This window comes from Serinus canaria, chromosome 24 (genome assembly GCF_022539315.1).
Source record: "Serinus canaria isolate serCan28SL12 chromosome 24, serCan2020, whole genome shotgun sequence".
NCBI classification, from domain to species: Eukaryota; Metazoa; Chordata; class Aves; order Passeriformes; family Fringillidae; genus Serinus; species Serinus canaria.
The window spans coordinates 6,609,748-6,636,536 of NC_066337.1; the positions used below are offsets into that span (position 1 = coordinate 6,609,748).

Here is a 26,789-nt window from a genome sequence, read left to right on the forward strand (position 1 = left end):
ACATGGGGAAACCTGTGCTTAGTCAGAACAAAATATTCATGTGTTTTTCATCCAAGCTGAGACTCCCATTACACAGTAAAATGACAAGTGAAGGCTGACTATAGGTATTTTCCCACTCAGTGGGCGCTTGTGCAGTTTCTGAGTCATCAGCTGACAGTGTGGGCCTTAGTCTCTGCTTTTCCTCGTGTGTGTGTGTGCTGCTGGTCCCAGTTTGGTTCCACAGACACAACTGGATCCTTGTTTTCACTTACCATTGACACAGTCAGGAATGAATTCAGTCCCTTCATGTGAGCCCAAAGGAAAATGGGGTGGTTTGGTGACTGCACTCTGGGATTTGAAATGCACCACCTTCTTTTAAGGTAAGGTGGGATACAGCCCCTGATTAGGAGATCACTGAATTGTCTAGTTCCTTTTTGAGGGACTGTCAAATCTCTAGAACTTTTGTAGAGCTTAAAGGCAGATGGATTTAGGATATTTAGGAGGTGTAACTGAAGTTGCCTGGAGCAGTGCTGCTGGCGGTGACCAGCACGTGGCTGGACCTGCTCCTGTTTCTGGGGCTCTTGGGGTTCCTTGTTGCTGTGCCATGGCAGTGAGGTGTGGAGCAGCACTCGCTTTAGTACAGCAGGAAATTAGTGGGAAAACTAAACGTGTCAGAGCTTTCACCATGGCAACAAAGCCCGGCTGGCTCGCAGCACAGTGAGACAAAAGCGGGTCAGGTCTGCACAGAGCAAGGTGGGAGCCTTCTGCAGGCTGAGTGTCTCCAAACCTTCTCCTGGGAAAAGGGCTTGTGAGGTGACCAACATCAGGATTTGGAGCTAGGGGATTGTAGGTGTGCTCCACTGATCTCATTCTTATGTCATCAAAGCACCTGACTTGGGAAGTGCCCACAGCCCCAAGGCTGCAGGAGCTCAAGGAGTGTTTGCACAAATCTCTCAGGCATATAGGGAGATTCTTGGGGCTGTCCCGGGCAGGGCCAGGACTTTGGCTTCATGGGTCCTTTCTGACTCCAGATACTCTATGATTCTGTGCTTTTTGCAGTGGATGGGAATGTTTTCTAAAGGCCACACAGTCACTCTGATTGTTTCCCTTTCCCTGAAACTGTTTGTAAATAATGGAGAGGTTGTAAGTCTGCCTTGTGTGACAGTGCCCAGACACAGTTGCTTAATTCCTCGGCTCTTTCTCTTGGGTTTGTGAACAGCCCAGAGGTTGCACGAGCACTAAGTCACGTTCTGATGGCACACCATCCGTTTGCCTATCTGTCTTCTCATTGCATATGTTCCAGCATTTTCAGCTCTTTGGTGAGGTCAGCACAGAAAGGGTTGAGAGCACTGACAGTGCCAGTGACACGTGGAAGGGCTGTCTGTGCTCTGTCCCCCTGACAGTGTCTCAGTGTGGCTTGGCCGTACCCAGCCAGGCTCAGCAGCGATGCTCCTGCCGTGCTGCTGCTCAGGAGTTGTTTTCCTCATAATTGAGCGGGATATTAAAAGGTTTATGGTTTACAGTTACAGGCGTTGCTCCGGCTGGAGGAACGTCGAAATCGATACGGCAATTACTGCCCGGCCCGTCACGGGTTGTGACTCTCACATGCTTGGGGAGACAAAAGTGGAAGTGGCTGGAGGAGTGCCACCAGCGGGGTGGCCACGGGCTCACCTCCAAGCCAGGGACAGGGTGCTGGGCAGCATTCCTGAGACGGGGATGGGGTGGCACACAAGGAACTCGCAATTGGGCTGTCGGTTTTGCAGAGCACGAATATTAAAAGAGAAAAAAAGTAACTTTAGAAGAGCTCTAAGAGCAAATTTTATACAGTTTTCTTGTTGTTGTCATCTTCTCTTCGGATTCGTCATCCAGGCTGGGACTGCAACTGGAGGAGGGTAATGGCAGCAGTGACCAGGCCTGGGTGGCCCTGGTCGGGAAGCGCCGCTTCCTGCCGGATTTGCATCCCAAGCCCTAAGTCAGCACTTCGGGGCTGTGTGTGGTAGGGTGCCCTGGCTTGTTGGAGTGAGTCATCATTCAAATAGACACCAGAGCAAACGTGCTTGTCCAAACAAGAGCAGCTCTGCAGAGGCAGCGGCTGCTCCGTCTGAGGTGAGCAGCAGAAGGCTTCTTGTCTTACCACCTGCAGCTCTCCCAAGTCCCAGCCCTTGCGCAGTGTCGGTGTGCTAGCACCGCCTTCCCTCCCCGCTGCCTGGAACAAAGCTGGCTTCCTGTGCTCCGAGGTCAGATCCTATCGCCCTGGAGGGAGCGGTGCTTTGGGCCTGGCAGATGTTTTCCTCACCAGGTCCCAGAACAAAGGCTGCTCTGCACAGTCTGCCATGGTGCTTCCTGCCCCTCGCTGGTAGAAACCTCAGCCGTGCATCTGAGTGTTGGGATTCAGTGCTAGGATGGATGCTCCAGTGGTTTTGTTAGAATAGGAGAATCAAATCCCAATTAAAATGGTGATTAAGATAGCTTTTTGGTTTTTGCTAGCTGTTTTTTTCTTATCTTAAATGTGTTTGAAGATCTTGAACAGCAATTCCAGTCCTCTGTTTGCTTTGATCCTTTGGTTTCAGGAGAGGCTGCGAGCGGCTCTGCAGGAATGGCATGTGTCACAGGAGCTTTGTTTGAGTTCTCTGTGCTCCAAATTCAGGGCTGGAGTAAGAAGTGTTTATGATGTGTGACTTGAGTGAGTCACCTCGAGTCGGAGGCAGCTGTCAGCCACGGGGACCTGCACAGCCCAACCCATGTGCAGTACACCTGGCTGGGGTTATCCCGAGCAGGGCACCTTGCTCAGCAGGCTCCTGGCTGGGCTCCGCTCCTTCTGTCACACAGAAACCATTAAAGCTGTGTGAGAAAAGCACTGTCACCTCAGCTGTGCTCTGCCTCCTGCCGTGCTCCTACCTTGTCATCTTTGGAGGGATTCCTCCCCAAATGCCCTCCCAAAAGGCAGGAAGAGAGTTGTACCCTACACAAAGGTGCAGATCAGCTCCTGCTGGCACAGTCCTGCTGCTCTGGCCCTGGTAGCATCCATTTGGGGTGACAACACTGGGTTCCCAGTGTGGGAATCCTTCCATGGAGTTCATTTTCCTCATTGTTGGCAAATTGTGAGCCAAATGTGTACACAGTTTAGAGCAACAACTTCCTATTGACAGTGCTTTCAGAGGAGCTCTTGTTTATAAAGTGAGGGATTTCCAGCTTTGTTTTTCTCTCTCTCCAGTGAAGAGTAAACTCTTGGAATGGAATGTTTCATTTTTCGACTGTTTGATAATAGTTGTTGGATTCTGCTGCTATTGGTGAAGCCCACAGGCTGAGGGGAAGGCTGAGCTCTGTATTTTGGATGTTTCTAGATCTATATGCAGTGTAAGTCCTCAGAGGATGGACGGGATCTGGGTAACAAAAGGTGTGTCAATGGGAAACGCAGATGTGCAGCTGAGCCTTACACCTTGGCTCTGTGTGATATCAGTAGAAAGGTCTTGACAGGCTCTGTCTGTGTTTGAGCTGGAAGAGAAATGGGAACAAGAGGAAGAAAGGCAGGAAAATAGGTGTATCCCTGTAGTTTGGTCTCTGTGTGTACAGCACAGAGGGCCTGAGCAGTGCTGTGCTGCTGTCCCGTGTACTCGGACTCACTGCTCAGTTTCTTAATGCAGGCACTGCAGGAGCATTGCCAAAAGCTCTGAGGGGAGTGCAGGAGATGGGATCCATTGAGCTGCTATCAAGCTGGTGTGTACAAAGTACCTTTTGATGCCATTGCCCAGCCAGTTCCATCTGGGTGAGCGGGGCGAGTTCCTCTCCGCACGGTTGGGCTTCATGCCAGGGTGTTCCATCTCACACACACGGATGAGAATGTTGTAAAAACATAAATCCCTGAGCTTCTCCTGGTGATATTACTGTCATTACTTTGCTAGTAGTTTTCAGAAGTTGGGGTTTAAGTGGTTCCTTTATTCTGCCATCTCCTGTGATATGTCTCAAACAGCCCCTGGAATTAGTGCCAAGCGCCGTGGTTGGGAGTCAGGTTGAGTGACGCCTTCGGCAACCAACTCAAGATCAGCAGGAGGAGATACAAGATACTCGGGTGCTGTTCGAGCTGATAGTGCCAGAGAAATATTTAGCACATAGGTGACACTTCTAATCTTTAAAGCACTTCATAAACATTGGCTAATCCCACAGTGCAGTCTTGGTTGGCAACCTATCTGTCTTCCCTGGAGAGAACAAACGGCTGGGGGACTCTGGGAAGCTGCAGTGCAAGGCTGTGATAGAGCTTGAATTTCAGTTGGATTTTTTAAAGTATAATCGAGCTACAAGATCCACTGCTTCTGTGACCTGAAGCACATGAACTGCCTGCACTTCGCTCGTACCTGGAGTGGGGGTTCCCTGTCCTCGTTCAGAGGATGCTGGACTGAGCCGTGCAGCCAGGCAAGAGAGGATGAGGAGAGCCTTCAGCATGCCCTGGGGCCTGGCCAGGCAGCTGCAGGTGGTGCTGTGTGAGTACCAGCTGTACTGGAGAGTCATGAGCAGTCAGGGTGGGAGCCCTGAAAAAAAAACGTGTGGCAAAATGCTGTTGTACAGCTGCCATTTACTGTAAGGAGAAAACCTGAATGACTTGTGCTCTTCAAGAACTTGACCTTTTCCTTCAGCACCCTGCTCTCATGGAAAGAGCAAATCCAAGGGCAGGGAAGGTCAGTGCTTCCATGGTCTCCTGCAGCCGTGTCCTCAGTGGCAGTGAGCACTGTATCCTGTGGGTGAGTGAAAGGGAGCTGGGAAAGGGCACTCAGTGTGATACCAGGTGAGGCATCTCCTCGAGCCTTGGGGCGTCCCTGACTCCAGTTCTGAGAGTGCCCAAATCCTCAAGCTACAGGCTGAGGAGGGAGGAGAGGCTCTGCCTCTCATGTTGAAACCGGGGCACTGTGTAGGAAGGAACGTAAGATTTGTATCATCAAAGGGCTGAAAGCAAGAGGGAACATGATTTTGTAGCCTAGTGATGAGGGAACTCCCCTGGGAGGGGATAGGGATCAGCTTCCATCTGTGCTCCAGGGACTGTTTATGTATTTTGTGTTGAGAATTGCTGGATGAAGCACATCTCGAGCAGCAGTGAGTTACTGAGGAGTAACTGGCAGCTCTGCTGGGCTGGCTGGCTGTGCCTCACCACCGCTGGGGCTTTTGCACTCACCTTGTCTCTTTTAGACTCTTTCAGGACAGGGACCGTGGTTATTTACAGCTGAGTTACCAGAACTTTGAGAAATAATAGACCTCATCCCACTGCAAGTATTAAGCAGCCACAGGAGTACTACCAGCCTTCTAGAAGGAAGCTAAAGTGTGTTTGTTTGACCTCCTTCATACACCTGAAGGTGTAAAGATAATGCAATGTGTGAGACAGCTTGGACCAGAAGAAGGTGGTTATCAGGAGTTACGAGGTGACGAAAACCAGTGTTGTTTAGATCTGGCGATTAAGAGCCTTCCTTTCACTTCTGATTTACTGCTTGAGTATCTAAATTGCTTAATGAGAAAAGTAATATGGAAAACTAACAAGGTAGGAAGCCTGGTTTCCAGTAAAGCTTAAACCACAAGGAGTTTATCACAACCTGGAGGGGGGCAGTCCTCCTATGTACTAATAAAGAAACCAAAAGGGTGTCTTCGCTCCCCAACTCAGAAGACAGAATAAATTTTTTATTTTTTCAGGCCTTGGTTTGTAAAAGATGGCAAAAGGCAGCCAGGTGAGGTGTACAGAACTAACTGCTCACTTGCTACCGGGAGTAGAAGCTACAAGGGCGTTGCACCAAACAAGCCTGGTCCTGTAGCATTTTGCTTAGATAAAAGATACAGAGAACCCTGGGCAGTAACCTGCAGTTCTTTCCAGGTGCTTGTGAGTTAATGAGCCTGTTCTGTGGAGCTGCCAGGTCAGGCAGCACAGCTGGGAAGGGGCTGGGGCAGGGAATGGTGTGACCCTGACGCCAGGAGAGGGTCACACCATTCCCTGCCCCAGGGTTTGGGGTAAATAAACTCTGATCTCTGCAGATTTTCTGTACAGGATGAGAGAATTCACCGTGAGCTGGCAGTGAGTGCTTGCAGCTCAGAAAGCCATGGGTGCCCTGGGACACATCCAAGGGAGTGTGGGCAGCAGGACTGGGGAGGAAATTCTGCCCTTCTGCTCTTGGCAGACCCCACCTGGAGTCCTACACACAGTTCTGGGATCTCCAGCACAAGCAAGACATGGAACTGTTGTAGCAGGTCCTGAGGAGGCCATGAAGTTGATAAGAGTACCTCCCCTGTGGGGACAGGCTGAGAGCTGGGGCTGCTCAGCCTGGAGAAGAGAAGGTTGTGTGGAGACCTTGCAGGAACTGGAAGGGTGATGAGGTCCTGCCCAGGGTGCCCTGAGCAGCTGTGGCTGCCCCATCCCTGGAAGTGTCCAAGGCCAGGTTGAACAGGTCTTTGAGCAATCTGGGATAGTGGAAGGTGCCCCTGGCCGTGGCAGGGGGTGGAACTGGATGGTATTTTTGGTCCTTTCCAACCCAGACCATTGTGGAACTCTATTCCATGCTCCTGTCAGTGGGCATTATCTGGCAGCTCAGCTCAGGCTGCAGCACGCTGCCTGTTGGCTGGGGAAGTTGTTTTGATTAGCTGCATCACCCTCGTGTGTGCAGGGATGAGTGTTTTCCTCGCAAACACCAGTCACCCCTCCATAGTGAGGAGACTATCAGCTCGTGTGCAAGAGGAAGGGTCTGAGCTTTATATAATCTGTTGGCTCAAAGACTTTTCAGAAACAAATCTTGCGACGGAGCTAGAGGCTAATGACAGCAATATGTCTGCTGGCAGGCAGCAGTGATTCAGAAGAGCTTCGGATCTATCCATATGCTCTTCTCCTTGCGTTACTTCTCAGCAGAGCTGAGTGCACTTGAGGAGGGGTTTGAGGAGGGTGTGTGGCATGGGAGAGATTCCAGCTTTCCTCCTGTCGAGGTGATTCCACTGCCTGCTGTGTGAGGGAGTCATCTGCTTGTGTGCTGTTACCTCTTGCGTCACAACATGTCATGGCCTTGGAAATAAACCCCCACCTAGTGAAGAATGGGCTGTATTTAGAATTGCTGGGGTGCTTCATCTCTGTAAGTTAATGTCCTTAAGCAGCCACTGCAAAAACTCTGGTCTGTGACTGGATGCTCTTTTGGAGTGCAGCTCTAGAAGCCCAGGAAAGCCTGTGTGTAATGCAGAATTCCTGCTGGTTTCAACCAAGACTTGCATTCTTCTCTTCTTTCTCCTTAGGTAAATGGCTACAGTGCTTCAGCAAACCCTGTCATCTCTTTGAGACAGGGTGTTTCTCACAAAGCTTGTGGAAGGATGAGTCCCACCATTCCATGAGTGTCTTGGGATACCGTGAGAGTGGGGTAGGGTAGAGCTCATGTCACCCACTCAGAGCTGCAGTGGTGAGGAGGTGGCCCTGCTGCACAAAGCCTCTTTACTTAGGAGTGGTTTAGGTCTTGCTTTCTGCTTTTTATGGCTCTTACCCAGTGGTTTTGTACTGCAGCTGATAAGTTGCTGCTGCTGCTCATCCTCCTTCCTGCACACCTCTGCAGGGATGTGCAGCCGAGGCAGGGATGAGTAATGCCTCTGGAAGAAGTGCTACCCTAACCTTTCATTCTGGGTGCGTACATCGAACATTCGAACCTCTACATTTTCCATTGCATTGGATGACTGTACATTCCTATCAAATGATTCACTGGATTAACATAACTTTTCTGTGAACCAAAATATCTCCTCAGACCCTTAGAGCTGAAGGGTTCTGTTGGATGCTCCATGTGTGCCTTCCCCAGCCCAGCGCTGTGTACACACGGGCTGGAGTGTGAGGCTCTCCTTTCTCTTCCCCTACAAGTGCACTTGGTTCCCTCACATTCCATTTCATTGACGTTTGCAAGCTTTTTTCTTTCTTTTTCCCCAGAGGGACTGAGCAGAGCTGTTTACCCTCAGCTGGCCAGCTTCCCCTCTGAGAGCAGGACTGGTGGACACAAGGGCGAAGGACAGCAGAGCACGGGCTTAGGGTGGGAGCAGGTTGATCCTCACCTGCTCAGGTGCTGTGCTGCTGCTCGTTCTGTTTCGACAGCTGTTCTGCAGCTCTCTCTGGGCTTTCAGACTGATTTGGCATTGAGCTGTGCTTGGGGCTCTGTAGCTGCCTGTGCCCGTTTGTGATGGAGTGCTATCCCTGCAGTGGTTCCTGGTTCCATCCCTCGACAGCTGCTCCTTAGAGAGTTGCAGGCTGCAGAGCTGCTGCCCAGAAACGAGGCATGTTCTGTGTGAGCAGCACGGCTCAGCTCACAGCTGCCAGAATCACAGCCTGGGTGCCTGTGGTACCACTGTGGAGATGAGTGGATCCCAGCTTTGCAGGGAGATAATTCCAGGCTGTTCCTCAGGACTTGTCGATGTGGGGTTGATTTTTTTCTTGGTTGTTGTGAAACTGCCCTCAGTGTACGCCTTATCTCAGAGCTGCTTGCCTGTCCTGCTCGTGTCCTGCTCCTCCTGGAGCCCTACTCCTGCTCCCAGGCTGGTTTCCAGGGGTGTTTATCTGTGTCCTGTGAGCTGCAGTCCTGGACGAGTTGTTCCTGAGCAGTAAGCTGGGAATGATTTCAGCTGGGCAGTGCTGGAATGCTCTGTGCCCATGGGGAGTTGTGGACTGTGGACCATTGGGGTGTTATGTGTGCAGTGACCTTGTGTCCTGCTCTTCTGGTGACGTTCAGTACCTTGATGTCCCCTGGCTCTAGTCCCCTCTGTGGCCATTGAACTCTGGCTACACCACTCCATGAGCTGGCCCTGCAGCTGTGTTCACCTGTGTTAGGGTGTGAAACTATTATTTAAATACTTATCTCCTCTTCATGTGACTTTTTTGGGTAATTTTAAGCATCTCCAAGTTGTTAATTCTGCTCGAATGATGGCCCTGTCTTTTGCAGCTCCCTGGGATACACGGCTGTGTGATCTGAGGGTGCAGCTAATGACTTTATAGCAGCTTTTACAGCTTGACCCTGGAGCCTGCTGGTTGTGTCTGGGAAGGAGCAGAGGAATGTGAGGCATAGAAGCTGCGGCTTGTAGGAAATACGTTTTTGTGGAGCCTTGCTGATGGCAGTGACTGGCTCCCCAGCAGCCTTGTGGACTCTTTGCAAGGTGCACGTTTTGGTCCTGGACCATTACACTTATCTCAGATATTATGTTTATTGTCTGACACTCTACCACATTCTGCAACCAGGGAAAATTCTTGTTTTTCCTGAGGCAGCTGTTGCGTTTATGGAATTTTTGGTATGTCCTAGAATAGAAACTCATTTTCATTTTGTACCTGAATCATAGAAAGTCAGGCTAACATGACAGATCTCGTTGCTGCAGAGACAAAAGTTCTCCTGCACCACACAAACCTCTGGCTGTGCTGGCTCCACTCAACTCTTCCCTCTCCTCACTGGCCCAGCTTAGCACAGCTGTAACTGCATGGGGCAGACACTGAGGGCAGCTGCCTTATGAGAGGTATTTTCCTGGAAAAGTGACAGCACGTGCTGTGGATTGGGGAGCAGCGCCCCTCACCCAGCTGTGCTGGAGCAGGAGCAGGACTCTGCACGTTCCATGCAGGCTGTGGAGAGCAGTCCTGGCCTGAGCGTTCCCCTTGCACACTCTGAACAAAGTAAAAAGCAATCCTTGGGCATGCAGGATCTCCTCTCTCCTGGTGGCTGACATTTTCCTGCATCCTGCTGCTGGGATTGAACTGAAATAAGCTGATCTGGTTGCTGGCACCGAGAGCAGCCATCAGTCAGTGTGGCCAGTCCTGCAGCTGGTAAATAAGCCTTTGTTTTCATCTGCATGTAAAGAGAGAAAAAATACTAATCAGCCTGGTGAGACAGCGCCTTCAGTTTCTTGCTGCTATCATTCAAATTAATAGAAATCTCATTTATCTCCTTCTGGTGATATATGTCCCTGGAGAGCAAGGTCATGGCAAATGATACAAATGAATGAATAGGGGAGATGGGAAATATGATCTGAAATTCCTGCAGGCTCGCTCATCTCGCACCCTCCGTGTGTCAAGGGAGCCTGGATTTACGTCACTGTGCCTTACATAAGGATCTATAATGTGATAGCTCCCGAGGTTGTGTGGGTCTTGGGAGGCTCCTGTGTAATTGGTTCAGTATGTGCTCAGCAGAGCTGCACAGCTCTTGTGCAGGACAGCTCTGCAAGGCTTGCTGCTCAGGAACCTTTATCCAGCCATTTTTTTCCTATAGCATCACCATTTTCTTTGGGGTTTCAGCTGTTGCAGGTGTCTTAAATGGTTAAAAATGCTTAAGGGGGGGAGAATTCAGTTAAGGTTAAATCAGCTCCCTGAAGTTGGGCACTCAATATTTCACAGAATCCTGGAATCACTGAGGTTGGAAAAGACCCAGGAATATCAAGTCCAACCTGTGCCCCATCCCCACCTTGTCCCCAGCCCAGAGCACTGAGTGCCACATCCTGTCCTTCCTTGGACACCTCCAGGGATGGGAACTCCAGATCTCCCTGGGCAGCCCCTGCCGAGGCCTGACCACCCTTTCCATGGAGAAATTCCTGTTGGTATCCACCCTGAGCCTCCCCTGGCCCAGCCTGAGGCCGTTCCCTCCCCTTCTGTCCCTGTTCCCTGGGAGCAGAGCCAGAAGGGCTCCCCTGATCCCCCCTTTTTCCAGGCTGAGGCCCTTTCCAGCTCCCTCAGCTGCTCCTGGGGCTCCAGTCCCTTCCCAGCTCTGTTCCCTGCTTGAACACAGAAGCAAGGAAAGAATTTGGGTAAATGTTGATATCAAGTGTGAATAGGCAAGGCAGTGTTTTTGGATTGGTGCACTTTTCCATGCTTTCTTGTACAGCTGCAATAAATCCCTTGCCCTGGACTGGTCAGCCACTTATTAAATGAACTGCCCCCCTCTCCTACTCCAGGCACTCCAGATGCTCTCTGGATGTGCCCTGACCAATGTGCATGTCCCCACATAAGCAGAATTGCAGATGAAGACTCGATGCAGGTCTGTGCTCAATCCCTTGCAGGTTTTGGGGCACACTCAGTGGTTTGGCTGCAGGGCTGGGTGTGAGCAGGCACTGCTGGGCCTGACATTTGTGTCGTGGTCTTGTGATAGTCCAGGTTTAGAAGGCAGGCAGCTTGTTTTACTGGGCACGTCACCCGAGAGCTGTACAGTATGAGCTGCTGGCTGCAGTCCCCTCTGACTGTACAGCCCAGGCAGGAGGGCTTTAGAGCACTCGAGCTCTGGGCCATGTGAAAATCTGTGTGTGACAAACCTGCCCTGCACTGCCTTTGTGCTCACAGGGATGGATGGAGCAGCCTCCCTCCCTCAAGATGGGACTCATCTCATCCTTGAGATAAGAAAGAGTCACTTCAAGTTGCATCTGGACTTTGAATTTTATTGTGGTTTTGTGTGGATGTGCAGAGAAATAAAAACTGCTTTCTGAGAAACACTGAGGTGCTGGAGCCTGTGCAGAGAAAGGCAATGGAGCTGGGGAAGGGTCTGGATCTCCAGGAGCAGGCAAGGATCAGCCTGGAAAGAAGGAGGCTCAGGGGGGCCTTGTGACTCTGCACAACTCCCTGACAGGAGGGGACAGCCAGGGGGTTGGGTTCTCCTCCCAGGGAAGAGGGACAGGAGGAGAGAAAATAGCCCCAAGTTGTGTCAAGGGAGATTTAGATATTAAGGAAAATTTCTTCACCAAAAGCATTGTCCAGCCCTGGAACAGCTGCCCAGGGCAGTGGTGGAGTCCCCATCTCTGGAGGTGTTTTAGAGCCATGTAGATGTTGCACTTGGGGACAGAGGGGGTGGTGGCCTTGGCAGTGTCATTGGACTGAACTTTGAGGGCTTTTCCACTCTAGACAATTCCATGATTCCAAGGCAGCAGGGCAGACTGAGACCTTTATTTGCTGAGGCAGGGGTGATGGTGGTCTGTTCCATACACAGCACCTTTCTGGGCTGCCATTTTCAGTTAGGAGTTCTTAAAACAAAGTCCTGTAAGGGAAATGAAGCCCTGCCTTGGCAGCCCTTCTGTCTGATCTTTGGTAAGTGCAGATGTGCATCTTGGAACAATTTACTCCTGGTTGTGTTTAGGGCTACCAGAGTGACTGTTCATTCCCACATATGGAGCATGGTTTCAGAAGGTAATTTAAACAAATGGAGCGCCACTTCCAATTTTTCAGGCTTCTAGTTTAGGAGCCAAAATTGTTCTCCTGGCTCCAGCTTGCCCACCCTGGCTGTATCAGTTCCCACATGGCCTGCCAAGTTTGCAGAGAACTATCTATGGTCCCTTTTCCCTTCTGAGGAGGCAAAACTCCCTTGGCTGAGAGTGGTTTGGGCTTTGTTGGGACATGGGGCGGGGCAGGGGTGGGCAGGGAAAGCCCTGCCTGGGACTGACCCCTGCTGTTCCTGAAGTCACAGGGGTTTTGTGAGCCCCAGCTGTGCCTTTGCCCGTGTGAGGGGTTAACACGAGCTGTGAGGTGCTCCTGGCTCCTGCTGGATGCTGCCAGGTGCCATCAGTTCCTGCTGCTGCACTTTGGGAAGGGTAGTCTGGGATCAGAAAGTGCCCTGGGCTGTGTGGTCAAGGAAAACACACCTCTGTTTTGTGGCTGTTGGCACTGGAGAGGTGCCTTAATACGTAGTTCTTTTGCTGTTCCATGGCTCTCGCTGGACTGTTAGGTCTAGGCTAAGTGAAATGATTTAGTAGCACATCAGCTTGTGCTTGTGAAAGTAAATATTTTTGTTCTACTGAAAGCAAATGGAAACGTGTGGTCAGTGTCCTGGTGCAATAAGTCCTGACCTGCTGCTTGGAAGAAGTAGGAAATGCTGTGATGAGGGAGAAGCGATGTATTTTGAGCTTGGTGCGTGTGTGTGCAGGGGAGCAGTGCTGCGCCCCAGAGATGCACAGCAGTTCCTGGGACACTTGCAGTGGCCGGGGGTCCATCTCCTCTGTGCTGCTGTTACTCAGTGGTCCCATGAGCTGTGAGTACCCACTGCCTGCCCTGGGCTTTGTACGTGTGGAACGGCTCAAATACCCAAAATTCAGACACGCCGAGCTGTGGGCTGCAGACTTGGTTTAAGACCCCCAAACGGATCTGTAGGTTGGCTGTATTTGTTTGGTTTTTGTTTTCTTGCAGTTTCTGTACATATAAAAGAGGCTTTGTCCTCTGTGGGCCCTGAATTTCCCATGGACAAGGAGAGGCATTGAGAGAATTCCAGGCTGCGGCTTTGCTTCCATGTGCCCCTGCTGCATTTACCTGTATTTAGTGCGTGTCTCTGACTCAGTGTTTACTCTTCAGTATTTAAACATTCCCTAGAAATTAAATCTTTTAAGAATATTATTCTTCACACCAAGTGCTTGTAGAAGCCCAGTTGTGCAATGCCTACGCTCATGTATTGGCTGCTGTCTTACTCCCTCGGAACAGGATTTATGGTGGCAAAGCAAAGCAGCAGCCACAATTAGAATTTGGGTACTACAGCGCTGAAGTGCTTTCAAAATAGCAGTGTCTGTGCTCCAAAAATACTCCATTGTCCCCTGCTTCGAGAGCTGGTGACAGCCATGGTTACTAGCCTCACGTGAGGGCTCTGTTGGTGCCGAGGGCAGGATCTCCCTCCCAAGTCTGGGGGCGCCTGAGTCCTTGGTGCTGCTGTTGGCACCATGAACAAGTTTGATTTGCATGGTTGGAGCAGCAGGGATCAGAGTGACACCCATTGCCGTTTGATCTTTGGCTCTTTGCCCCGTGCTGTCACCAACCTGGGGCTAATGGCCATGTGTGACATTTGGGAGCCTGGCTGGGGTGATTAGTGAGACGCTCCAGTTGCCCGTCCAGACCTGAGTTCACTCCTCGCAGTGCAGCTTGCGCAGAAAGTGAATCATGAGCCTGAGGTCCATCCTCTGCCATGCAGTGACGCCCAGCCTGTGTCCCAGGTCACTGCCCTGCTGTGAGCCATGCTCCTGGGGTGGCTTTGGCAGCCCTGGCACAGGACAGTGTCTGGGTGCCCTTTCACTCACACCGTGCTGTGCCACGCGGCCCCGAGAGCCCGGGGCTGGATCATGCTTTGGCTTTGAAGTAGGTTTTCAGCTCCTGAGCGTGTAATCTGTGGGTTTAAGTCATTTCTGCTGATAAGGGAAATCAGATAGTCTTGTTGGAAGTGGCTTGTAGGCTTCTCTGGTGTTGTAATTCAGCTCCGTGCCCAAGTGAAAGGTGATTCTTTAACAAGTTGGTCCGTGCAGTTACTGCTGTGGAAGATTCTTCTGTCAAGCTTGCTTTGTTATGAAACAAATTCAAATTTCAATCAAATCTTTGTGGTTTTGAGGGGAGCAGAAACTTCCCGAAGTTCCGAGAGGCAGCTCCTGTGTTCTGACATCATTAGAAGGTCTTAGTGGAAATGACTGCAAGGGTGTTTTGTCCTCAGCAAGCTGGAATGAGATTCCCTGATTCTCCCTTGCTGAAAGGGAGGGAATTTCTGCCTTCACTCAGGTAATACTGCTGTAGAACATCGGATTATTTTTATCTGAACTTTACAATCAGACCAAAGCTGCCAATGTTTCACCTTCCTTTGTTATAAACTCTGCTGAGGGCAGGCAGAGGGCTGGGGGCAGCCAGTACTTCTCCCACCAACTGGGGGTAAATCCATGGTGCTAAAGCTGGCACAGTTTGGTTTGCTTCTCCTGCAAAGCCTGGGCAAGCTGAGGGTGAGGAAGGGACTCTCCATCGCTTGGATGTGGTTTATCTTGGTTGTTGAGGGTTAATGTGTTGAAGCCTGCATTCCTCACAGTTTCACTTTTGGCTTCTCTTTCTAAAAATTTCCACTCCATTTCATAACAGTTCTGGAGTGAGGGGTGGTGATACTCGGGAACCTTTGAGTCTGAAAATGTTCTGTGTAATCGGGGGCTGGAGGCAGCCACAGTTGTTTTCAGGCCCAGGGGAACCAGTCTTCCTGACAATAACATTAACCCTCCCTAAATCAGCTAATTGAAGGATTTTTAATTAACTTAAGGGGTGGGGATGGTAAATAGAAGCAGTGGTTTTGAGAAGAAAATTGCTTTCTGCTGTAGTCTTGTGACTGATGAAAATTCTGATGTTTGAAGCTAAAAAATAGAGTCTCACTAGTTTGATCATTTCTATTGCTTTTGGAGCCAAGCACAGCCTCCAGTGACTGGGTTTTGTGGCACGTAACAAATATCATTATTGATGGAGGAGCGTCTGAGAGGCAGACTGCAGCCTTCCAAAGCTTTATGTGCACACAAAGGCTGGATTCAAAATTTTGAGTGTAACAACTGCACTGACTTTGTACTGAAAATACTTTGGTAGTATCCTGATAGTTCTGCCTCCCAAGCTGATAACCCGAGCTGGAATATCTTTGCCAGGCTGCACTGCAGCATAAGAAACTTTGCTGAGACTCAATGCCTTCATCAGTGTCTCTACAAGACATCTTGTGACAGGGCCACTGCTTGTTTGTTCCCATAGAAACTGCCATCTGATCGTGGCAAACTGCACAAAGGCTCCTGCTGCAAACGCAGCGTCTAAAAATTCTTCCGTGTATCATCCAGATCTGGCATGGTGCTTTATTCCTCTCTTCCCTGGCAGAATCTCGGCCCCTGCCCGCTCAGTGTGCTCCAGGACCCGCAGTGTTAATGCAATTGGCACCTTGAAAATAATCCTAGAACTAGAGGTGATGGTGTCACCTCCTAATTGTGATCTCAGAGGTGCTGGCAAGGGAGCAATGTTTGCAGCTTCTGTCAGCGTCAGGATGATGCACATGGAAATCATAAATACTGAATAAAAGGCATCTGATGCATTTGAAATCTTTGATACTGGGGGGAAATTCCTTTTCTGTAAGTGTGTGGCTGTTGCTTTTGACTTGTTTTGAGCATCCAGCTAGTTTGACTTTGGTATAGAAAAGACCCAGCGCTTACAGGTTTAGGAAAATATGTGCAAGTCTGTTTCAGAGCCCAGATCCCACATTCCCGAATGGACCTGGTAGCATATGGAGAGGAGCAGCGATTCCTTCCATCCTCTCTGTCACTGTAGGGTTGTGTGGTGATCCCAGTGTGATATTTAACACTCCTGCAGCCCTGGTGTGAGCAGGAGCTGCTGCACTGGTGCACAGAGCTGCACACCCGGTACGTGCGCGCTGCAGCTCCCGTGCATGGTGCATGGCACATGCCGGCGCCGCTGCAGGGCCCGGCCTCCCCCTGGAATGCGGGCAGGATCCGGAGCAGGAGCCCAGCACGGAGCCAGCACCGCGCTCGGGCTGCTGGGGCTGAGTGAAAGGGATTGTTATACGGGATGACAGATTCCTCTGGAGCTTGTTGCTGTTTGCAGAAGGGAAGCCAAGACATTGGTGCTTAATATCTTCCAGAAGTCCTTGGCTTTAACCCTTAGGGAGCCTCAGGAAATCCACTGGAAGCCGGTGCAAAGGCTCCCTGTGGCTCTGGCAGCTTCTCCCAGGCAACCAGCAGCAGGATGAGAGGACGTGACAGCCCCAAGCTCTGCCAGGGAAGCTCAGTTTGGACATCAGGAGGAATTTCTTCACAGAAGGGGTTGTTGAACATTGGAAGCGGCTGCCCACTGAGATTTGGAGTCCCCATCCCTGGAGGTGTCCAAGGAATGCCTGGATGTGGCACTCAGTGCTCTGGGCTGGATGACAAGTTGGGGATTGGGCACAGGTTGGACTCGATGGTCCTGGAGGTCTTTCCCAGATGACTCTGTGATGGTGCTGCACGTCCTGGTGCAGTGCCAGGTGTTTTCCCAGGCTGCAGTTTACAGCAGGAGCATTTCTGTGGTGCACGGCAGGCTGGGGAGCCCAGCCAAGGGCAGTCCTGCTGCGCGTGTTGGTTTTGTCATTAAAAAATAGCCATTTTCTGTCTTTACAAAATAGCTACTCCTAACTTGTGCTGCACCAGTGCTGGGTGCTCCATATGGGTTAGACAGGAGTGAGGTGAGGTATTCCCTCTCCTCTCAGGAGACCTCTCAGTCCAAGTGGTGTTCTTTGCACGATAAGCATTGCTTAAAAAAATCCAAACCCTAACGTACAGTGTGTTCTCAACACTTCACTTCATGCACACCAGCTTCTAAATTTCCTTATTTCTGAGCTTTTTTATTTTATAATGCAGTAATTCAAACCTGCCTCTGACTGCACACTCTGTACCTGAAATGCACTATTTTTCCCTGTCACTTGCATTTTTAGGTCACGACTGAATTAGAGCAAAATGACAATCCAGGGAACTTAGTATAACACCTTCAAAACCTGCTTGCTGTAATATCCTGGCAGCTTTTTAAAGACTTGTCTTGATGTTTGAGCCAGGCCTTTCCCATGAAACCTGGCAGGTGACTCCATGTCTCATGGCCCCTCTGCTCTCAGGGATGGTCCCCACTGGGGCTCTGTTCCACAGCAGCATTCCTGATGCATCTCCTGCTGTCACAGATTTCTTCCTGCGTGCAAATACATTTCCAAAACTCTGCTGCTAAGCAACTCTCTCCAAGGCTGGAGAGTAAGGCATGAGGAGCAGCTGAGGGAGCTGGGGGGCTCAGCCTGGAGAAAAGGAGGCGCAGGGGGGACCCTCTCTGTATAAATTCCTGACAGGTGTTGGAAGGAACTGCCCAGGAGGAGGTGGAATCCCCAGAGGTGTCCAAGGAAGGGCTGGACATGGCACCCAGTGCTCTGGGCTGAGGACAAAGTGGGGATTGGGCACAGGTTGGATGCAATGATCTCAGAGGGCTTTTCCGACCTCACTGATTCTGGGATTCTTTAAATGATTCAGTGGCAATCTCAGGAGAGGTTTGAAGGCAGAATCCTGCACAGAGGTCAGTTGCAGAGTTCAGCTGACATCTCCTAAAATAATACTGACAGATGGGTATTCAAGGTGTTGGTAAACTGAACTGGATTTGTTTCCATGGGATGTTTAGGCTGCAGTGCCTGAATTGAGGGGAGAGCAATTAAGCAAGTGGTTTGAACAGGTGACCTGGACCAGGAAGGGGACCAAGGTGGGCAAGTGTCCTCCCAGAATTTGATTCACCTCTTGGCTTTGCTTGCCTGCAGGTGGCTGGGAGGCCGAGCTGTAGCTCAAGCAGGGGTGCAGTCAGGCCTGAGCAGAACTGCAGTGCTCCCATCTGCTGTCACAGAGGCTGGATCTGAGCCTCCTTGGCCAAACAGCCGAGCTTACGTGACCGGGCTCTGCTTTTCACATCCCATTTGTTAGTTAACCAGTTTGCATCGATTTAAATGCACCTCCATGAGCTTCTGCACCAGTTTAAGTGCATTCAAAAACCGGTTTTAATTATCAAGTGCAGTCTTTGTGTAGTAAGTGCCAAGAGTGCTTTTAATTTGCATGGAAGCCATGGAGGTAGTGCTGCAGACTGTCAGCAGATCGTGGGGCTGCGCCACAGCCGTGTTCAGGCTCAGCCTTCATTCCTTCCGCTCAGTAGTGTCCTGCTGCATCCCACTAGAATTCCTGCTGATGCCACAAGCAGGAGCTTTTACAGCCTGCCTTTTACTTCAGCTTCTTTTCCTTTGGCTTAAGCTGATTTTTAATACTTGTTCTTAGATATTCTGCTTTTATGGTCCAGGTGTGGAGGAGTTTGATGAACTGACCTCCCAGGCATGCAGCTCTTGGTGCCTGCTCTCTGTGGATGGACGTGTGGACGTGTTTCAGGGTAGCAGCACTCACTGTAGGCTGCCATTTGTCTGTGTGGTTTGCTCCCTTCCCTCACCAGGATAAATAATTTTCCATACCACCTCTAATTCACGTTCTGACTCCTGTGAAGTTCTCAGCCTTGCATCTGGGAAGCATTACAGGAATTTTACAAGGCTTCTGAACTAAAAACAAATTACTGGCATAAATGTCAGCCGAAGCTGTTGGGGCTGGAGGGGGTTTCTGCTGTAACAGAGTGAGAAATGAAGAGACAGGGAGGTCAGTGGGAATGCAGACACGGCACGGTGTGAAGCTGTGGAATCCAGCAGACAGGAGTGGTGTGGCTATCCCGTGCTGTGTTTGAGGTGGTTAGGTGTGGCTGCCTGTAGTCTGCTGTGCTGAGACTTGCTCTGCCTTCGGCTCAATCCCATGGAGTCTCTTGCTCAGGAGAAAAAGGCAGCACACGCAGGGACCAGGAGATTCAGTGTCTGACCAGAACTTTAAAAAGCTTTGGAAATCTTGTCATTAAGAAGGATAAGGGCTAGAAGGAGATGTGGTGTAGCTTAAGGGATTCCTGTTCTTAAGCTGTGCATGGCTGACCTCCTTGGTCGCTGCTTGGTCCTCTGGGTCCTGCTCAGCCTGAAGCCCAGGGAACTTGCTGAGCAGCCATCAGGTTTTGTGGGGATATGTGGTAATTCCATACAGCCTGGATACGCTCTTCCCAGCCCCGTGTGGAGTACTGTGGCCTGTCCTTGTGCTCGGCCTCTTCCCAGGTGTGTGTTTGCAGCCCGAGGTGATGATTCATGGCGCTCGCCCTCGCAGCACCTCCCGTTTGCAGCGGGAGGTTCTTCGTGCACCAGGATGGTTTGTTTATCTAATTGGCATCTCCAGCTCCCTTCCCCGTGCCTTTCTCTGCAATCCCAAAGCCCTTGATGCTGTTCAGCATGCTCTGATGTAGTGTGTGTCAGCCAGGGCAGGTAACTCCGACTCTCTGTTGTTTCCCACTGTTGCCCCAGGTGATGAAATAATGAGGAGAAGCTCTCCAGGAGGGTTTGGGACCTGGCATCCAGATGAGTGTGACAAGTAGAGCTCTAGCAATGTGACCAGGGTTTCTCATGGCTGGCAGGACATTATTTACACAGCTGTGCTGTGGCTGAACATGACGGAATTTACCTGTCAGCCCTTGCAGCTTCCAGAATGGGAAAGAGTTTGTGTTTGGGATTAAATCACCACTGAACTGGTACTGAGGCTGTGAAGCAGCAAGTGTCAGGTGGGGGCACTTATCTCTCAGACCTTTTTGATGACTTCTGTTGGAAAAGAGAAGCTGAAGCTGCTGGCATAGGGTTAATCCAGGACTGGGAAAGGAGGACTGCAGCACGGATAAAGGCTGAGATCCTTGCGGGTGCTCTAGATGAGCTTCCTGTCCTGTGACATTTGTAAGCTGCTGTACCTGCCCTGAAATGATGAGATTTCCTTACCTGGGTGTAGCTGGTACTCTGAGCCATGGATGTGAATGTGGGGTTTGTGCTTTGGCCACTGAGATCCCAGCTGTGCTCCCTCTGGGACAAGGAAAGGTCACGGCAGAGCACAGCGCTCACACAAGCTGGGTATTAACACTGCAGCCGGCCAAGAGGATTTGGATGTATTGACTTTTCTCGTAACACCATCGGTATTTTCTTCACCTTGTGCAAGACACAAGTCCCTGCATTGATTGTGCAGAGGGATGTGGACAAGGTGAGAACTTCCTTCCTGAGCAAATGCAGCTTCTCTGAGCACATCTTCGTCCACAGTTTCCTGCTTTCAGTTGCTGCCAATATTTGCATTTGTGCCACCTCCAAAAGCCACTGATGTTGCTGCAGACTGGCCTAGTTTTATTTGCTGCATCACTTTGAGTTAGGTAGGTTCTGCTGTTGGTTAATTCTGAGGAGGAGATGCCCCGTGTTACCCATGAGCTTGCCAAGAGAAGTCTGGGAATCAGCAGTGTCAGTGCTTCCCTTATGTTGAGCGCTTCCTTATGACTAAAAACTGTACAAACTGCCTGTTTGCATGCAGAGAGCTTGCTTTTGGTGACCCCAAACAAACCAGCAGGCTTGTGCTGACAGCTTGCCCGAGAAACATGTGCCTCTGCCATCCGAGTGTCCGTACAGGAGCGCTGTGTGGAGTGACATCCACCCAGCAGAGCTCCCGAGGAGAACACAACCTGCAGTAGCCTGGAGTTGATGTTGTGTTTTTATCACAGCCGTGTGTCCATATGCCACTCGAGTGCCTCAGCGTGTGCCTCATATGCATATCTCCAGTGTGCTTCCTTGCCCTCTGTTTTCCCCCTTCTCCGTAGTAATTCTGGTCTCTGCTGCTGGAGTTCTCCTGTGCAGCTCTGGTATCTGCTTACAGGAGTGATTTTTACCCCTCCAGCAGCTGCTTAATCCAAACATGCTGTGTTCCCGAGCTTCCCAAGTGTTTGTGGCAGGCAGGAGCAGCTGGAAGAGCTGTTCCCTGCCAGCCCCTCTGACAGCTCACGTTGTCAGCCCAGGAGGGCTGTGGTGGACAGGGAGGAGGGGGCTCCTTTGCTCACTGCAAATGCAGGAGGAGTTCGGGTGGTTGAGTCTGCTCCAGGTTTATTAGTTTATTCCAGAGACCCTCTCTGGTGACAGCTCTCAGTGTGGCTGCAGGCTGCCATGTGCCCTTGGGGTGACACGGGAGCCAAGCTGCAGGGACACCTCCATCCATGGCAGAGGACACCCAGGGACTGTTTACTGAGCCTTTTCCAGGAGGAATCTGGAGCAGGAGGACTCCCCAGGACAGTTCTAGGAAATGTCTTGCTCCCAAATAAACATGTTGATTTTCTCAATGCAGTCAGTTTGCCGGTGCCATCTGTTGGCTCCCATTCCATGGAGGAGATCCGTGCTGATTTACAGGAATGCCACTGCCATAATTACACTTTTACAGTGATCACTGATCACACTGAGCACATGGGCTCCTTTTGGAAGAAGTGGGAGTTTCTGATTTTCACTCAGGCCACTGCAGAAACAACTGAACTAAAAGGGAAAAGATGATTTCTTCATGGAATGATTGCTCATGCAAGAAATTTTATTTATCATTGGATTATAATTAGATCCAAGCAGATGCATGGCATGAAGGAGCAGATTTTAGCCCAGCCTGGGGTGTCTGGCTTGTTCCTTTGTTCACAACACAGAAATAAAAGGAAGCAGTGTCCCATGGCTCCTTTCCATTGAAAACAGACCGTGCTTCCACCTCTTTCTCCCTCAGAGCCTTTCCAAGCAGCTGGAGCAGTGCAGGGCACAGTGGCTGTCCTCTCCCTGCCCATCCGCCTGGGCACCCAGCAGTTCAGTTCCCTTCCTGTTGGCAGGGCACTGTGGATTCAAGGAAGTCTGTCTGGACTGTTATCCACACTCAGCTGAGAAACAAGACCTCCATATAAATTTTAACTCCTGCAAGTTGATATTGTCCTGTCTCCCGTTCCAAGCCTTGTGCCTTGTTTTAGAGCCCCTCACCTTGGCATATTTAGCTCTGCTGGCTGCCAGATTTGAAAATCTGGTATCTCAGAGCAAAGTGGGAATTTGGGAATTACACTTTGAGAACTTCAGGAGAATCCTGTGAGTTTGAGAGCAAGAATTGTCCAGGCTTTGTGTGCTCCCTTTTAGCCCCCAGAGTTTCTGTACCCCTCCTTCCACTTCCCAATTACCCCTTCTGCTTTTGTGTGGTTGGAATTTCCACTCCTCCTCACAAGGCTTTGCCTGGCATGCACATCCACTCAGCACAGCTTTGGGATCCCAGGAGTTACAGGGCAGTGTTCAGCTGAGCACCAGGAGAAGAAAAATCTGGAAAAGCAATGAACGAGCCACCTGCAACCTGCAGCTGTTGCTTTGAACTCCTTACCTGCTCTCCACCAATTGTTTTTAGCAACTTGTCATTTCTCCCAAGTAACAATTCCTTCCCAAATTACTATTGCAAGTTTTACTTGGATGCAAGAAGGAATAAATGAACTGTTTACAAGTGGCGGGAACATTTTGTTAATTGGTAGCAGCATGCATGCTCCAGGCTTGGCATTTATCCTCCTGCCTGTAAGCTTCATTAACTTCTGATAAAAGAATAGTTAATTTCTCAGACTCCTTTTTTAGAGTATTTAATTGTTTGAGAATTTAGATGATGGTTTTCTTCCACTTCTACTTGTGCCTGAATTTTTGCTTTACTTAATGATGTTTAGTCTTCCTCTCTATTTTATGTGGTGTTTGTAAGCATGAGGGAATGCACTAGATTTTTGGGTTTGTTATAACTGGAACTGATTCTTTTTGCATAAATAATTATATATATATATATATTATATATATATATATATATATATGTGTGTGTGTGTATATGTATATATATTTGGAGGCAGGGCAGTTATCACCCTGATGAGGATTTTATCATAAAATATGAAGGTTAGTTTTCATGTGCTTTAGATTTTTCCCTTAAAGATCCTAAAGATCCTTTTGTTTGGCTGTTTTTCTCTAATTTATAATCTCCAACAAATAAATAAATAATGAAATAAAGGACTGAATTCATTGTGGCCATCCCTTGAGCTTTAGATGGAGTCAGTGTGGCTGGTGCGACACAAGGACCTCAGCCAGTCCCTTCTCTGTTGAAATCCCAAATCATCTTTTGAGGGAAGGGAGAATATCAGCCAGCTAGGAGATGCAGGAATGGAGAAACCAACCTGATCTGTTCTGGAAAACCTTTCCACCAGTCCTTCCCTCTGGAAAAGTATTGATTCTCCCAAAGAACCCAAAGAGCAAAGCTCTAGAACAGACCGACTGCAGAGCCCCGGGTGGAACATCAGCCCCCTGAAATCCCTGAATTCCCTGCGTGTCCCTGCTGCCCAGTGCACAGGGGATTTCCTACTTCCACCCTCGCAGGGTCCTGAGGAAGCTCTGCATTTCCTGAAACCAGAGCACGAGGTGCTTTCCCCAGGATTTTTCAGGAGACTTTTGCCTTTCATGTTGCATTGGTTGCTGGAGGCATTTGTGTGGAATGAAAACATTTGGAAGAAACCCCTTCAGGTCTCTCCTCCGTGTAACTGCTGAGGGTGGGTTTGGGTTTGGGGCTGCTTGGCTGAGATTCCTCTCCAGAAGAACATCTCCTGCGTGCTGTTGGTCTGGCTTTGCTCCCCATCCAGGTATTGTGTGTCTAGTGGGTGTGGAGTTTCACTCACCGCGTGGAAATCCCACAGCGTCACAGGGAGACAGGGGAGGTGGCAGCCTGGTGCTCCTGCCCCAGGTTATCAGGGAAAACCAGAGGAATTCAGTTCTGTTGTGTCTGGCCCTACTGACCAAGTTGGGTGCAATCAGATGCTCTACATACCCTGAACTTGGCTGAGAGTGTCAGCCCGAGCCATATAATTAAGCTGGGAAATGCGAGTTCCTTAGAGCAAATATAGAGCTGGGAATGAGTAAGGAGCTTAGGAATACTCCAGATCTGTGGATTTTCATTTATGTCTTTGGGCCTGAAAATGACTCATGTCTCTGGGTAGACATCTTGGCTTTGCTCTCAGAGGAAGCGTCTCTTAGCTTTTATGTGCATTTATGCTTAAGCTTTACAAAAGCCCGTTCTTGCAGGAAAACCTTGGGTGAAAAGCATGTGGAGAGTGTTTCCCAATCCCCCTCTGGCTCTCTGTACATCCCCAGCCCGCTGCTGAGCGCCATGCTTGGATCCCTGTGGCGCGGATCCGCGCTGGGCTGCTCCCGGGGCTCTGCCCCCGTTAATCACAGCCCCGGTGCCTGGCAGCCCCTGCTGCCGTTTCACCTCGTGCCTGGGCTCCAGCCCCTCCTGCCAGCAGCTCCCAGCGCCGAGTGCCAGACCTGGCTGCCGTTCAGCTCCCGCTCCTGCTGGAGGAAGCATGCTCAGTGACTTGGAAGGCTGGAAACGTTCCTGCGCTCTGAATTAAAGGTTTCAAATGAAAGAAACAGCTTATTGTGCTTGGGTGCCGTTTCGGGATTCTGCTGGGTTCTGCTCACATGCAGGGCGGTTATTGCTCTGGCAGGGATTTGATCATAAAATATGGGGCTTAATTTTCATGTGCTTCAGATTGTTCCCTTAAAGAAAGATTCCCTTAAAGGATCTGAAGCTGCTTTTGTGTGGTTGTGTGCGTGCCTGTGAGAGCATCCCTTAGCCCTGCCCTTGGGGCTGGCACTAGGAGAGGGACATGTGTTCGGGTCGTGTGCCCCTGTGGGTTTGTGCCCGTGGTCCTGGCACGCTGCCGTGCACAGAGCACTTGTCCTTGTCCCCACTGAGCTCTGGGGTCTGGGACAAGCCAAGCATTTCTGTGTCAGATCTTTCTGGCTGTGCATCCTCAGCGGTTTTCGTGGCAGTGCTGCTTTGCATGCCCTTCCCCAGGCCTTTGCATGATCCTACAGCCTTCCTGGGCAGGACTTGTGTAAATTAGGCTCTCCAGCAAAGCAACCAGGAGATTTGTAGAAACAGATCTTTTCCCAGGGAGAGCCCTTTCCAAGTGGGAAAACCTGCTGGGGGATGGGGACTCATCCCACAAATCCCCAGACTGGAGCTCAAAGGGGTGTTTCGTGGTCCGGAGGAAGACATTAAAGGCTGAAATTTGATTTAGAAGCAGAAAGGCAGATGCTCCTCTGCCAGGCAGAGCAGCTTTTTCTCTCAGCTGTTTTCTCCATCAAGGTTTCACTCTGCCTTTTCTCTCCTGTTCATCCTGGCATTCCAGAAAAGATTCCCATCCCTGCTGTCTGTGTGTGGATGAAGCAGGGTGCCCAGTGGACTTGAGGACAGGTGGTTCTTAGCACAGAAGTGTCTCCGTGTTTAGAGTCTGGTGGTTCCACAGTCCATGCCCAAAGGAGCTGGGAGCTGCCAGCACCAGGGAGGTGGAGGGAAAGTCTTGGAGACTGGAGAGCAGCTGACTGGAAGCACTTAGACTTGTTTAAACTCCATTAGTGTTGCGTTGCAGAGCACTTCTGGTTTAAAACAGATAAATAAACACCTCAATTGTTAGAAGCCTGACACTGCCCCCCATTCCCATCCCTGCTGGGGTTTATCAGCCCTGGTGCAGGGAGCTGCTGTGTGGATCATGCAGCTGGGTCAGTAACTTCTCTTGTTTCCCCTCTGCCAGGTTGCGATAAAGATCATTGATAAGACTCAGCTGGATGAAGAGAACCTGAAGAAGATATTTAGAGAAGTTCAGATCATGAAGATGCTTTGCCACCCTCATATCATCAGGTTGTACCAGGTAGGAGCGTTCTGCCGTGGAGCTCCCATCCCTTGACTCCACACTGTGCAGCAGCACTTGCTCCAGAGCTGTCCCTCCATTCCTTCCACATGGAACTGGGAAAGCCCTTTATGTTTTGAAGGTCTCAAAGTGTTTTGACTGGAGGGGCAGGGGGAAAGTGTAGCTAATCCTTCTCTTTCTGGGACATCATGCTTCTGCTGCGGGCTGGCCTCCTGCCACTTGTTTATGGCCATTGTGTGCTCAGTTTCCCAGTTGAAACCGGATGCAGGTTCCCCTTCTCCCTTTAAGGGAGGGAGTAAATCTCACCCAGGAGTAGACTGAGCTCTCCTCTCCCTGCCCAGCTCCCTGTGGCCCCCAGGCCCTGCTATCTGCTCAGCCCTTTCCTGGAAGGGGATCAATACTGGCAGCAGACCTGCTTTTGAATATTGTTTGAAGACTTTTTTTCCAGTTTGTTTGACTTTTGTGTCTGCAAACAAAACCCCCAGAGGCAGAAGCCACGTGGTCTGCCCTTTACACAGGTAGCTGGTTGTGCCCCTCTGTGAGGAGGGTGCAGCAGAGTGATGGGAGCTGAGGCATGAGGGACTCTGTTTCCCATCTGTGCTTGAGAGATTTGAACATTTATTTGGACTCTAAAGAGTTAAAACTGAATGGAAGTGACAAAGGTTAATGTTTAGCTCCTTTGACCAAACCATGTGCGAGATGCTTACAGGGACTGTGGCACTTTCAAGGTATTCAGGGGGTGCTTCTTTGCAAACTTACTCCTTAAACCTTTCTTTTGAGCCAAAAAAACCTTTTAAAACCTGTTTCATTCCATCTAAAGCTTTGGATGTGGGACTGAAGAGGCGACACTTGGGGCTGGGCTTTGTTCAGGGTGGGAGAAGAGCAGGGTAGCAGCCCTGAGAAGTCTCCCAGGCTGCTGGAACAGGACAAGACCTGG

At 50.2% G+C, this 26,789-nt stretch overlaps 1 protein-coding gene across 4 annotated transcripts in view; it reads left to right on the forward strand.

The window, feature by feature from the left end:
* The window catches only part of SIK3 (SIK family kinase 3), a 69,178-nt gene that overhangs the window by 9,761 nt on the left and 32,628 nt on the right, over positions 1–26,789 (forward strand). For all 4 annotated transcript variants that reach the window (XM_050983451.1, XM_050983453.1, XM_050983452.1 and 1 more), the window contains exon 2: positions 25,736–25,852. In XM_050983451.1, coding sequence (XP_050839408.1) covers positions 25,811–25,852 — 42 coding nt within the window. In that variant the 5' untranslated portion in view covers positions 25,736–25,810. The remainder of the gene's footprint in view (positions 1–25,735; positions 25,853–26,789) is intronic.